The sequence below is a fragment of the Miscanthus floridulus genome, chromosome 14, assembly GCF_019320115.1.
Source record: "Miscanthus floridulus cultivar M001 chromosome 14, ASM1932011v1, whole genome shotgun sequence".
In the NCBI taxonomy this organism is placed as follows: domain Eukaryota; kingdom Viridiplantae; phylum Streptophyta; class Magnoliopsida; order Poales; family Poaceae; genus Miscanthus; species Miscanthus floridulus.
The window spans coordinates 97745822-97759630 of NC_089593.1; the positions used below are offsets into that span (position 1 = coordinate 97745822).

General features: G+C 43.4%; 2 protein-coding genes across 9 annotated transcripts; one reads left to right on the top strand and one right to left on the bottom strand.

The window, feature by feature from the left end:
• The first annotated feature begins 1131 nt into the window (after positions 1–1131).
• On the top strand, positions 1132–4178 carry LOC136504534 (uncharacterized). Of its 8 annotated transcripts, none has more exons than XR_010770900.1 (6): positions 1132–1703; positions 1791–1898; positions 2628–2653; positions 3237–3343; positions 3430–3478; positions 3904–4178. XR_010770900.1 is itself a non-coding variant. In XM_066499470.1 (5 exons), exons 1-5 carry the CDS (start codon positions 1493–1495, stop codon positions 3924–3926), a joined length of 417 nt encoding a protein of 138 aa, XP_066355567.1. In that variant the 5' UTR covers positions 1132–1492; the 3' UTR covers positions 3927–4178. The 8 variants fall into 8 exon arrangements, 1 of the variants encoding a protein (XP_066355567.1); XR_010770901.1 differs by having other exon boundaries at positions 3907–4178; XR_010770903.1 differs by having other exon boundaries at positions 1133–1703; positions 3209–3343.
• A 1010-nt stretch (positions 4179–5188) lies between these two features.
• On the bottom strand, positions 5189–5842 carry LOC136504089 (antimicrobial ginkbilobin-2-like protein). Its single transcript, XM_066498961.1, has one exon. The coding sequence runs from the start codon at positions 5840–5842 to the stop codon at positions 5189–5191; it is 654 nt and encodes a 217-aa protein (XP_066355058.1).
• Positions 5843–13809: the final 7967 nt, after the last annotated feature.

Sequence of the window (13809 nt, forward strand, 5' to 3'; positions counted from 1 at the left end):
TTTATTATAATCAAAACATCAAACTACAATAATCCTAAATCCACCTCAGACCTGTTTTTTGTAATTATGAGTAATTTTCACTTAAACTAAGAATAATCTACCATAATATAATATATACACGAATCCAAATATTCCACTTATTATAGTTCATAATCGTGTTTAACACTAATCAGTGATATACTTGGCACCCATATCTAATTCTTACATCATTTCTTATGCAAAGTCTGAGATAGGAGGGAGTATTAGGCAACTCTAGATAAATTGGGTCATATCATGCACTACCGGAATCAAAGGCTTTGTCGAGTGTCATATTCTTTGCCGAGTGTATTTTATCGGACACTCGGCAAAACATCTATTTGGCAAGTGCCAAACTAAAAACACTCGGCAATTCTACTGAAAACACTCGGCAAACTTCGGCACTCGGTAAATATAGGAAAAAACCCCTCGACAAATTACGGCACTCAGCAAACATCGCGCCACGTGTCCCTCCATGAAAAAAGAAAAATAAATAAATAAAATCATTTGTCGAGTGTCTAATATCTGATACTCGACGAACTCCTGTGTTTGTCGAGCACTCGGCAAACTCGGGCTTACAGGACCACGCGCGTTTCTCTCTTATCTCTTTTAGCCGCCGCCCGTAAGCCTCTCCCCGCGCTCCCTTCCCTCCTCTCCCCCGCTCCGCCTCTCCTCTGCGCCCCCCACGTGTCCCTCCATGAAAAAAGAAAAATAAATAAATAAAATCATTTGAGTGTCTAATATCTGATACTCGACGAACTCCTGTGTTTGTTGAGCACTCGACGAACTCGGGCTTACAGGACCACGCGCGTTTCTCTCTTATCTCTTTCAGCCGCCGCCCGCTAGCCTCTCTCCGCGCTCCCTTCCCTCCTCTCCCCCGCTCCGCCTCTCCTCTGCGCCCCCACGTGTCCCTCTATGAAAAAAGAAAAATAAATAAATAAAATTATTTAGGTATCTAATATCTGATACTCGACGAACTCCTGTCGAGCACTCGGCAAACTCGGCCTTACATGACCACGCGCGTTTCTCCCTTGCCTCTTTCAGCCGCCGCCCGGAAGCCTCTCCCCGCGCTCCCTTCCCTCCTTTCCCCCGCTCCGCCTCTCCTCTGCCCCCCCCCCCCCCCCCCCCCCCCCCGCGCCTCTCCTCTCCCGCACCACACTTGCCCTCCCATCTCAGATCTGCGCGCTCGTCCTCCGGCAACCCCAACGGCGGCGGCTCGGGCGGCCTCGGCCTGCGGGACAGGGCAGCCACGTTGGGGTGCGCCCCTCCTGCGCGCGGGCTCCAGCTCCCTGCTCTCGCAGGTGAGCGTGCTGCCACTGCAGGTGGACCTCCTGCAGCTACCGCCGGGGGAGCCCACGCTGCGCGGCGTCGTCGACCGCATCTTCGTGCACTAGCTCTCGCTCCCGGACACCGCCGTGCTGGGGAAGTACCTGCACAGAAGGCCAAGGCGAGCGGTGGTGGGGCGGTGGGGGCCGTGATGCTGCCCTCGATGATGCTTCAGGGGGCGCCGCTGTGCTGCCGCTCTCCCGGAGGTCGCCGCCGCCCTCCCTTCCCTCCTCTCCCACCCGAGATCTGCTGCTGGAGGAGATCCTGTGACCGCAGATCCACAGCTGCAGGAGCCCGTGAGGACTGTTTGAGGAACCCGCAACGAAGTCCTCCACTGCCGGTGGCGAATCTGCGGCAAGCTGGTGACAAGATGTTTGCTTCTGGGTCTAATTTGATTTCTTCCCCTTCCTGTGTTCCCATAGATCACAGCCTGCTCTTCTCTGGTCTAGGTTTGGCTGGGAAGGGAAATCGTCTGGAACCCTGGAGCTGCTCGAGAAAGGGAACGTCACTCCAGACTGCACATGGAAAGGTCGATGGGGGCTGCAGCTTAGGGGGAGGTATTGTGCTGCTGTTTGTTTTTAGGAGATCCAGTAGTTCATGTTATGACCGTAAAAGTCAAATACTTATATCCAAGAACATCACTAGTATAGTAGTATTCCAGTGAACCTGCAGAGACGGCAAATGGAACAATGGTTCTCTTTTCAGAGATGTTGGATTGTGGCGAGTAGCAGTACAGCAGCTCAATTCAGTTTCAGCTTTGCATTGTTTGTTAGATTCATAGGAGAAGGTCAACAGTTTTAGATTTATAGAGAACCTGTCTTTGCATATTGATTGCTGAGTTTACAACAGCTGCTGAATTTGGGTCGGTATGAGTAGAATGAATTGCATGATTTCAAATGAATTGCTACTGTTAGGAAGTTAGAGTTGCCAATTCCTAGTTATTTGAAAGTTTTTTTGGAAATATCAACTATATTGTAATTATGCATATGCATGGGTTATGTTTACTTGAGTAAATTGGGGAGTCGTTATGTTATTGAAACAAATACATTGTGCTAACTTGCAAGCTGCAACCAGTGCGACATTGTTTGCTACTGAAATTTGCATGCTCCAAACTCTGAAAATAGACATCTTTTATTTTGGTTTTCTGTCCTTGTCTATTTTTCACTGTAATGGATATCTGTCTTGTCTGAGCTCTCAGAGCTTGCATAGCCCTTTGTCATATGTACTTTTACCAAAGTAAATTGCCCATCGTGCATAATACTCATAACATGGTTTGCGCTTTTCAGGTTCTGTTGATATCAATGCTGACGAGGTAAACTAACTGATTTCTGCTTAACTACAAATATTTTTACCCTTGTGCTGAGTCCTACATTTTCTGATTCGACTAAAAATATTTTGTGGCCTTGTGGTGAGCCCTGTTTAGTTTATGTTTGGATCAAAGTACAAATATTCTTGATACAGAAACTGACTGCTAGAATACGTCCTCTCTGATTGCCCTTCCTTTACTGAAAATTGGCACATCTCATATGCAGATATTTTTCATGCAATCTGAAATTTAGAGCTGTAGTGATGTTCCATCCAGATAGTGTTCATATCCAGATACAGATAGTGTTCATGCAATCTCATATTTAATTGTACTTTAGCGATGTTTTATATTACTTAGGGCTGTTCATGGTCTTTAGAGAATCAAGTTAATTTTAGGTGATAAGCATTTCTTTAGCATTTTGATGTAAACTCAAGATAAACTCCTACAAAGCATCTGTTTGTCTACATTTCTTGTAATTACCGACATACAGTACTATGTAATTACTGATTACTAATTTATTTTCATGTCTTCGTGATTTCTAATTCACTACCGGAATCGAAGGCTTTGCCGAGTGTCATATTCTTTGCAGGGGGCGCCGCTGTGTTGCTTAACTAGGATGGCTTGTACCAGTACAAGCAACCAGTTCTGTGGCCAGTTCAATTCCCATTAGAGAGAGAGAATTAAATTAAGCTCCAGGTGAAATTAAGTTGCCATTGTCATGCTGATAATGGGTAAATCTGAGCCATTTCTCGAGTTCTTTTGCTCTTGTTCTTTTGCTCCAGGTGAGGAAGGAGAAGCTAGGGGATCGAAAATGTTCTTCTAATAGAAAAGGTTCTTCTCACACAACTTGTGCTTCTTTAAATTTCTCACACATAGTTCTGTAAGCCAACAATCCATCACTGAAATGGTAGCTCAAGAAAACCTTTTTCTAAAATGTCCAAATAGATGTTTTCCTAGCACCTTTTTCCTGCATACATGAACTTTTATCTTCTATTTGCAATGGCCTCTTTTCTGCCTAAGAGGTGGGTGTCCAGTTCATGGCTATATAGAAAAATCAAGTCATTGTCCTATTTTTTTTAGGAAAAGTAAATAAAAGAATAACTATTGGAGTTGGCCGTGCACTGGTTAGCTGCGGCAAAGTCGAAGTTCACAGTGAATTTGAATGATATAGTTAGTTATCAGTGTGTAAACATGTGGTTACTTCTATACCTAAGGGTGAGACAACAAACTGTGTTCATATTTCTTCCTTCTTGCAGCAGTGAAGAAGCTAGTTTCATGAAGAATGGAGTAGAAGACATGTCTACTGGGGTGCTGGTGGTTTTACCTTCACTATTTTGGTAGCATAGTTTTTGAATTTTTTTTCTGGATGTTAATTCTTCTGAACTTATACCTGTCATTAGTCTTTTAAATTTGTCATCTCTATTTCTATGTCCATGTGGTTATTATGAGAATTATGTTGCCAGGAGTATGATGTGCATGCAGATATGGTGTACTAAGAGTTTTGTATGGCAGCTATTAAAATGAAATATGCTGAGAAAAAAAATATTTTTTTTTCTTTGGAAAATAGGTTTGCCGAGTGTAATTCCAAAAAACACTCGACAAACAATAATGGTATGCTGAGAAAAAAATTATTGTTTCTTTGGAAAATAGGTTTGCCGAGTGTAATTCTCAAAAACACTCAGCATAGAATTATTGTTTGTCGAGTGTATTTTGGAAAAACACTCGGCAAATCACTTTTTTTGCTAAGTGTCAAATTTGACACTCGACAAACCATTTGTCGAGTGCGTGATAAAAAAACATTTGGCAAATAGCTATTTGTCGACACTATAGATGCTGTGTGCTGTTTATCAAGTGTTACACTCGGTAAAGCCTTTGCTAAATGTTTTTTTGTCTTTATCGAGTGCCTGTGGCACACGGTAAAATCACTGTTTCCGGTAGTGATGCTTCAGAAGTTGCCATGTCAAATATATACAAGTATAATATATCCAAGGCTGGCATATATAACTAGACGTATAGATTAAAAAAAAAAACTATCGTCATGTTCTGCAGCACTACTTCAACAGTACCTGCAGCGAACGAATAATATTTTTCTCTCACAACATTTCAGCATAAGCTAAATTTCAGCGAAACAAACAGGGCTACGTATCTGTAAAAGTCAAAACGACTTAGGCTGTATCTCTGGTTCAGCTTCTTGAAAGTGATTCTACTGCCAAAAAGCATAAAATCAACTAAATGGATAGAACCTGAATTTTCACAGCACCTTAGATCCTGCTTTCAGCTTTCTAGCTTTTTACAAATGAGTGGAAATAGAGGGATTTTTTACAGTTGTTTCAGGGAAGAAAAAAAAAAGAGAGGATACAGGTTTTATAGTTGTTTCAAGCAAACAATTTATAGCGTTTTTACAACATAATAGTTCACAACAACTTTTTCACACTCGCAGCAGCTTTTCAACATAGTCAGTTTATAAAGACAGTAATGAGTTAATCAAATAGCGATGACTTTCGTAGAAGGAAACTAAAGGATCGGAGCTAGAGTGCACTGCTAATAACCTGCTGGTGGAAGTGGCGGCGATGACGGCGGCGCAATGATCTCCATGGGGCCCGTGATGTTGTATCTGATGTAGCAGCTGTACCCCAAGCAGTAGCCAGCGGTGTCATTCGGTATGTTCCGCACCAGCGTATTGCGCAGGTACCCGAGGCATGTGGTGCACTCGTCGTGTACCAAGTCCCACCTGCACTGCGCCAGCGCGCACATCTCCAGCGAGTTGCTCTTCGAGTCCATGTAGCTGGAGCTGTTGTAGGCGAACCGCAGGGGCGAGACGGCGGCCTGCTCAGTGAGGTTGCCGACCAGCGCCCACCGCGCCTCGCTCATGCGGGCAGCGTTGGCGGCGTCGAAGGTGTAGTTGAACGAGCGCACCACCCATGCCGCGAGGTCGACCTGGTCCGCCGCACCGAAGAAGGGCTGGTTCGAGTACCGGATGAGGCACCTGTCGTAGTTGACGCTCGCCGACCGGCTGTACGGGCACCCGGCGCCCACCCAGGAGACCGCCGCGTTCAGGCACCTCACGCACTTGTCCCACCTGTAGTCCGCGTAGCACATGAGGAGGCCGAAGACCTGGTCGTGCCCAAATCCGTAGCTAGTGTTGAAGAAGCCGCCGTTTTGGGTGGCGCCCTGGCGGAGGAGCTCGACGAGCATGTAGACGTTGAACTGGTACGTGCTCCCGGCGGTGAAGTTGTCTGATGAGCAGAATGGCGACGGAAATGGCGTGTACTCATCGGCGTGTACTCCAGTGAGCCAGGTGGTGGTGGTTGCGGCGAGTAAGAGCAGGACAGGGAGAAGGCACGCTGCCACAAAGCCATGTAGCTAGCTAGACGTGGATAATGCTGTGTTTTCATTACAAGCGAGGGGGCAGTGGTGGAGGGAAATCATCGCATTTAAATTTGTCCAGGGCAACGATGACCCTAATAGCCTATACATAAAATAAAAGAAAATGGTAGCAAGAGACCACAGTAGGAGAGCCCGGAGGGTGCTCCAATGCGCGCGCGGTGTTGCTGCCTCTTGTCCTTAGCAGCCAGGTCGCTGCCTCTTGCCCATATCGCCAGGATCTGTTTTCTTGCACGTCAGTCTTGACGTTGTAATTTTAGCTATGGCCGCTTTTTGGTTGCTTCTCCCACAAAGTACCACTCTTTGGGTCTGTTTGGTTGAACTGTAAAGCTGGGAAAAAGCTGATGTGAGAAAACTGAAAGATGTTTGATTAAACAAGTATAAAATATACATTCTATCTTTATCTCTTTCTGGAAACAACTATGAAAGAATTCTTTATTTCACCAATTTCGAAAATAGAAAGCCAAAAACCCAAAAACAGAGTTTGAGATGCTTTCAAAAATATGCTATGGAAAAGCTGCGGCTTCTAAAAAAATCAGCATCCAAAAGCAGCCCCTTTAGTTGGGATTTTTGCTTTTGGGAAGCAAAATTAGAGCCTTAGATTTATCTTTCTAGCTTAAACCCACACTCTAAGTCTTCATTTGAAAGTTATTTAATAAAAATTGCTCTCTATATCTCTTCACTCTCCAATGACTTGTTTATATCTTATTCGGCTGTTTGGAGAGCCATCTCTGCTCTATCTTTGGTGAGCAAAGAAATCAGGAACATATGACAAAAATATTTGGAGCTCTAGATGAAAAGCTTTAGAGAGGATTTTTTAACAAAATGTTTATTCATATCATTATAGAAAATATAAAGTGACACTTATAGTTGCTATTAGAGGGCTAAAACAACCAGTGATAAGATGAACAAGATACACCCTAAGTGTTCTTCCAAAGATTTAGCTTGTCGTAAGTCCCCAAACTAGACCAATGTTTTTGTTGTCAACGGATGTGGGAGCGCAGTGGGGTGTGGGGTGGGCACAGGGCTACGGTGGCACCAGCCGAGGAGGACAAACGAAGAGAGGAGGGAGAACTGGTACAAAAATTGGTTTTACAATAGCCTTTTATATCTTTTCAAAGGCGGTAGACTTAGTCAACTAAAGATGGCAACGGGCACAGAATGCCCGCATACCCGCGGGCATGGAACCCGATGGGCAAGGATACGGGCACCACTTCTTGCCCGCGGGCACCGGCGCGGGCACCATCCTGAACCCAGAGGATAGTTCTTCGCGGGCAAAGAAATTTGCTATCCTCGCCCGCTTATGTAACACCCCAGGTGTTTGCCTTCCACATTTGCACTTGCATTTCATAGACATGAGCATCATTCATTCATTCACAAGCTTATATCACATGAAACATGTCTTTGAAACATTGCAACGTATCGTTATGTTTCTTGTGTGTTGTTTCCTTTATGAAATGTAAAGTGTGCAACACTTAAGTGCAACATGTGCCACTCACTTAGTGGAACAAAGTTAGTTAGTACTATGCAACAAGATTAGGAAACAAGTGAAACATGACTATGAAACAGTTGTAACATTTCATGTGTTTTTCATTGTTTCAGTACATACCTTGCTTGACTCTTGTATGACCAATGTATGGTGTGGCTAAAAACTCTTGTAAGTGACTTAGTTATAGAATGTCTTTTGGAACATTGTTCATGTTGATCACTTTGACTAATTAGGTTCCCAAGTCATGGTTTGACCAAATTTGACCCCTAAACCCTTTGGTTTAACTGTTTAAAAAGTGTAGCTTAGGATGTTTGCATGTCTGAGCAACCTAAAACAAAGTTGTAACAAATTTGATAAGGAACAAACTTTGTTTAGAAGCCAAGCCATGAAAATGTGCACAACATGTTCAAAAAGGACCCACAAGTCAGTTTTGAAGGTGGATTCAACATTTGAAAAATTTTCTAAGTCCTTAATACAATTCCAGTTTGATCGGGCCAACTTTGGCTTGATACAACTCATGATCCATTGGGAATTAGGTCTTGGTCATTTAACATAAAGTGTAGCTGGTACTTAGGGCTACAATTTGTATCTTGACTGATTTCGCTGATAACCAACGGATTAGAAGCTAATCATCGTCGAACTTCGCCTGTCAGTCGCCATTGGATAACTGAATCGCCGTTTCAGACGTGCTACAGTGGCGACTGGTTTCAGAGAACAACGGCCGCGTGGCGCCACCCGTCGCCGGTCGCCTGAGCGCGCTGCCACGCGCCGCGGGCGTCCTGGCACGACCGGCCACGATGTGCACACCCCCGCGCGCCTGCCTAACCTGCTCGCCATCCCAATTTTTCATTTCTTCGCCTCCATCGCGCGCTGCAAGCGAGCTCCGCCGCTCCGCCATCGCTGCCGTAGAGCTTTGCCATCACAGCGCTCGTAAACCACCGCAAAAACGCGAACTCCGTCTTCACCGTAGCTCCGTAGTGTTCCTCTCGACCTTGTCCACCACTTAGCCGAGCTGTTTGAGCGTTGGTAAGAGCGCATTCACCATTCCAGCCACCGCCGCCATGAGCGTGCCCTCGTCGGAGTTGAGGCCGCCGTGGTCGGGGTATCTAGGAACCCTCCCCGCCTCTTCTCTTTGCTGTGATAGAACCGTGGCGACCTCCTGTAGCTCATGCCGTGCTCGGTTGAGCCAGCCGTGGCTTGCCGTCGCCGGCAGCTCGCGCCGGAGCTTAGCCGTGCCGCCATCACCGGCGACAAGCTCCCTCCGCTAGGTCGTAGCTCTAGCTGGTAGCACCAATCGAACCAACTCATCACGGAGATCACGCCGGTGTCTTTAGTTCCACCGGAGGAGCCGCCGCCACCGAGCTACGTCGTTGGCCGCGCCGTCGCGTGCGCCTCCTCTATTCTGTCTCACTTACATGCGGGTCCGGCTGACATGCGGGTCCCTGCTGTCAGTGACTGTTTGAGTCATAAGCTAGTTCAAAAATTCTAGTTTGAATGCTGATTTGAGATTTTTGTATCTTCAAATGTGTAGATCTAAATACTGTGATTCAAATTTTGTTAGACTCACAATGAGGTCTAGTATTTAAGAAAAATATGTCTTGAGCACTTTATGTAGAAATTTTGGATGAATTAAATAGGAACTTGAAAAGTATTTATGAATGCATGCAAACTTGTTTAAATCATAACTTGAGTTTCTATGATCCAAAAATTGTGAAATTTTGTGGGTAAGCTAGTATTGCTTAGTAGAAGCTCTGGTTAAAACTTGAGAGACATTGCATGTGTAGTTTTTGAGTTATAGATTTTCCTTTTATCATTGATGGATACTTGTGTGAATTTTTGTAAATTATTTATGAATCCTATGGCCATGAAACTTGGTAGGTAGTATCTTGGTACCTTATGGATGCTAGGAAAAATATGAAATCTGTTGCTTGACACTTTTCACTAAGGGTTCCTAATTATGCCATTTTAAGCCATTCTGCCTTACCAATTTTTGTGTAGGTTGTTATACTTACTAAAATGGTGTGAAATTTTTATGGTAGTCTACTTAGGGCATATAGTGTCTACTGTAATTTTTGTAGATTTAATGGTGTAGTTTTCATATATGTTTACTATTTCCTCTAATTAATTAAATAAATTAAGAAAGGTATTAGAGGAAATGTTTTGGTGATGAACACCCTACTTTTTGGTGTCCTTGTGATATGGGTGACATATGAGTAGATTTAGTTTTGTCCAATTATATGTTTACATCTTAAGTTATTAATTATTCGTTTGTATTATGTCCCTCTGAACAGATCTGGGGACTTTAGAAAGTTCCCCATGATATTTTGATTTTCTGTGAATGTGATGAATACAAGAGTTGTAGATAATTTATGTATCTAGCTCCTGTCAAAATTTGAGGGCATTTGGCCTAGTAGTTTAGAAACTACAGCTGTTTAAAGTTAGGTTCCAGTTTTTGCTTACTCTCTGCCTTGTGAGGACAGAGTTCTGTTGATTCATGAATTCGACCTGATAAAAGTTTGAATCATGCTTTGAGGTCTGAAAATGAATTGTAGATAATTTCATAAGCTTTCCAGAATGTCTTGTTGCATGTCATTTGGATTTATAAATCTCTAGTTATGGCTAGTTTACTGTACCACTACATAGTCTCCATTTTGTTGAAATGCAAATGCTTGAGTGTATGCTTGCGCTATGTGCTCGTTGATTGTTTAGGGGTTAGCCTAACTTGAGAATATGCTTAGGTGCAGGTGCTAGGTCATTAACTGAAGATGAGCAATTATACATTAGGTTGTATAAACTTGGTAAGTAAAGTGATTTGAATAGGGCTTAAGTTGTAATATGCAAGCTACAGCGAACATGCGCATTCCCTGAGCATCCCTGACATTCGTCATGTGCATCCATGATATTTATCTTACGCATTCATACAATAGGTGTGCCGGAGAGAGTGACGTTACTGGAGTTGGAGGGAGTTAACCAGGAGGAGGAGCCCGAGGTGCAGGAAGCCGACGAAGCAGCCGCCGCGGAAGAATTGTCCGAGTGCCCTGACCACCAGCCTTCCTCGTTCCTGAAAGGCAAGCCCCGGAGCATATTAAGCCTCCCATGCTTTTACAAATACATTGAGTATCTTTTATTGTTGATGATGCATTACGTATAGGAATTGGTTGGAACTAATTGCTGCATTATATATTCTTCCTTGTCCAGATATCACACTGGAATCCTATTTAAGTTCAGGATGGGTTAAATGCTTAGCCATGCTTAGTGCGGTAGAAGTTAGGTGATTTCCTGTCACCTGCGAGCTTTAGGATGAGGTGGATCACGGTTGGCTATATTTGCTATCGTGGAAAAGAACCATGTGAATAATGAATTAAGACCGGACGGGGTCTTGTGTAGGTTTGAACATAGTGACTCCGTCTGAGTCGTTTAAGGACCGATACGCTGTACGTCCTCATGTCATGTTGAACGCAGCCTAACACTTAGCTGGCCGGATAAGTTGTTCCGACCGCGAAGCCTAGTAGCTCGGTTTAGGCCAAGGACGCGAGCAAGGGTCCGCAATCTGGATGGAAGTAAGGATGTGCAGGGAACCATTGGCGTAAGCCCAAGGGCGGGTTAAGTCACCGAGCACTCATGGCAGAGTGGTTCTCTGATTTTGCGGCACTGTTCGGACTCGCGACTTCTGAATTGTACCAACGGTGACTTGTTGCGACCCTGACGGGGGAAGCAGGGTTTGTGTTTAGGAATACCCCTCTAGCTGGATAGGAATCGATTCGAATCGTCGTCTCTCCCGGATAGTGAGAACTTGACTGAGCAGCGGCAACGTAGATTCAATTAATTTAACGATATGGTTAAATGGATGATGATGATAATAAGGTTGCCACAATGAATACCTGATATGGTTATTAATGTTTGCACCATAATAAAATGATTGCTTAGTACATGTGCTAATATAGATGACAGGATAATGGCTAAAAAGTCACTGCTAGTCAGGATAAGAGTTGATCATACTACTTATGCTTTTCTGCAAAAAGAAAGTGTCAGCCAGCTCCACTACATTAAGCTATGCATAATCCTTGGTGTCATTGGTTTGGTTTCCGACGGGTAAGTCTAGCTGAGTACATTCCCGTACTCAGGATTTATTCCCTCTTGTTGCAGATGACTTTCTATATCAGGGATTCTGTAAGTATTGTCTCCACCCGGCGGGTGATGAAGACTAGATCATGGGCATGATCTCCGTTCTCTTATCTGAATGCTTTTGCGGGCCGTGATCAGCAAACCAGTATGTGTATTTGAACTCGGTGTGTGAGTTAAACTATTTGCTTCCGCATGGTTACAAGACTTGTTTTGTAATAACGATGACTCTGCGATGATGTAATCTATTTGCGAACATCTGCGAAATGTTGTAACGTACGATATGTTATGTTGAATTACTGTGATCTTGGTTGTATGCAAGTTGGTTTAAAATCCTTCGAGATTTCGGTTGACTACCGGGTTTATATGGGCCCAAGTTCGAGAATTTGATCGTTTCGGCGATTGTTTTTGTGCTTGTGCTCTTATAAATTGGTCGGTTCTGTGACAGCTTATCCGCCAGACCCGCTCCGCAGGTCTGACATGTGGGACCTACAAGCAAATATATATATATATATATATATATATATATATACACGATTTGTTGTCAATATGTATCTTCGTATCTTTTGTAATGCACTCTGATTTATGTATATGCTCAACCTGGCGGGCACACGGGCATGCCCGCGGATGGAGGGCGCGGGCATGGTTTGTTGCCCGTGGCGGGTCGCGGGCGCGGGCGAGAGATTTAGCTGGCGGACGCGGGCGTAAGAAGGTAGTATCCGCGGGCACCACGCCCGTTGCCATCTTTATAGTCAACCCCTTCTACAAATACTATGTGATGCACTGCAGCTTACAAACAGCTTTTAGAAATCAATTTCTAGGGGGCAATTCACTTAATAAAATCACCTCTGAAAAAAGCTATACCTATTTTCAAAGACAGGTGACATAAGGAATCACTTCTAAAATCCTATTTTTACGCGGTGGATGAAAATAGGTTATTTCTAGGGCTGGTTGACTAAGTCAACTATCCTTGCAAATAATTGCCAATAAACAAATAAATGTATAACTTCTTTAAACGCAGTCAGATAGAGACAAAATTTATATAAAAATTATAGAGTTTAATGAGATTTTAAATTTTGTAGTTGACAACTTTTATATCCTCAAATTTTGAAATTAAAAATTCACACTATCTTTGATAGAGGCACGCCCTATGTTAAAGTTCTAGTGCTCAATGAGATCTAAAAATTTTGTTGCTCATTTTTTTTATTGAGACAGTTTACGTAATGCAAAATGATAGCATCCTATACTTATCACAAATGATTGTGTGATGCTGCGGAGATCATAGGTTCGAATCTCCAAGGACGCATTTGTGGGAAAATGATAAGAAAATAGATCTCACGACACCTACAGCCTCGAGGTAGCTCCTCGAAAACAAAAATATATTTTTTCTATTTGTTTATGATTTTTAAAAGTAAAATAATTTTTAGAGACGATTGACTTAATAAAACTACCTCTACAAATCGGCTTTTTTGGGTGGTTTATGACCATCCTAGAAATATCTCATTTCTCGAATCAGCGTAGTAGTGGTTTTAAGACCGTCTCTAAAATTTAATTTTGACTGGATCTAAAAATCTTATGTATGGTAGTAAAGCAAGACCCTTGATGCAAATTTGGCTTTTGATGCTAGGTGCGTAATACTTCGAAAAAATTCACCAGCACAGGAGAGACAGCTGAATTTTTGGTTAACAAGGAACAAAATTAATTAGGGAAAATGAAATTAAACTTCTACAACAAAAGCTCAAATAAATGAAAGAAAAATCAACCACGGACATAGACACACAGGCACAAGCACAAATACGAGGATGCCAGTGGATTTTGTGTCTGACTATCGATCAGCTTCCACATGATAAGTGTTGGCTGGGCAGCCCCGGCCCATATGCACTACGAGTAAATGAGTAATGAATATGCAACTGTCTTTAATACCATAGACCATAACATCCACAAACTTATAAACAATATAAAATTAGTAAAAATGTGAACCATAACTTCCACAAACTTATTAACAAAAGGTTATTGTTAATAAGGGTCGGGTCTGTTTGGTGGTGCGGTGAAGAGCAGGACAGGGGGAAAGCACCGCCAGGCCACGAGCTTTATATTTCTAGCTTGGCGTGGATGCTGCATTTTCACAGGCGAGAGGGCAGTGGTGGAGTGGCCGTCTGGCATAGGA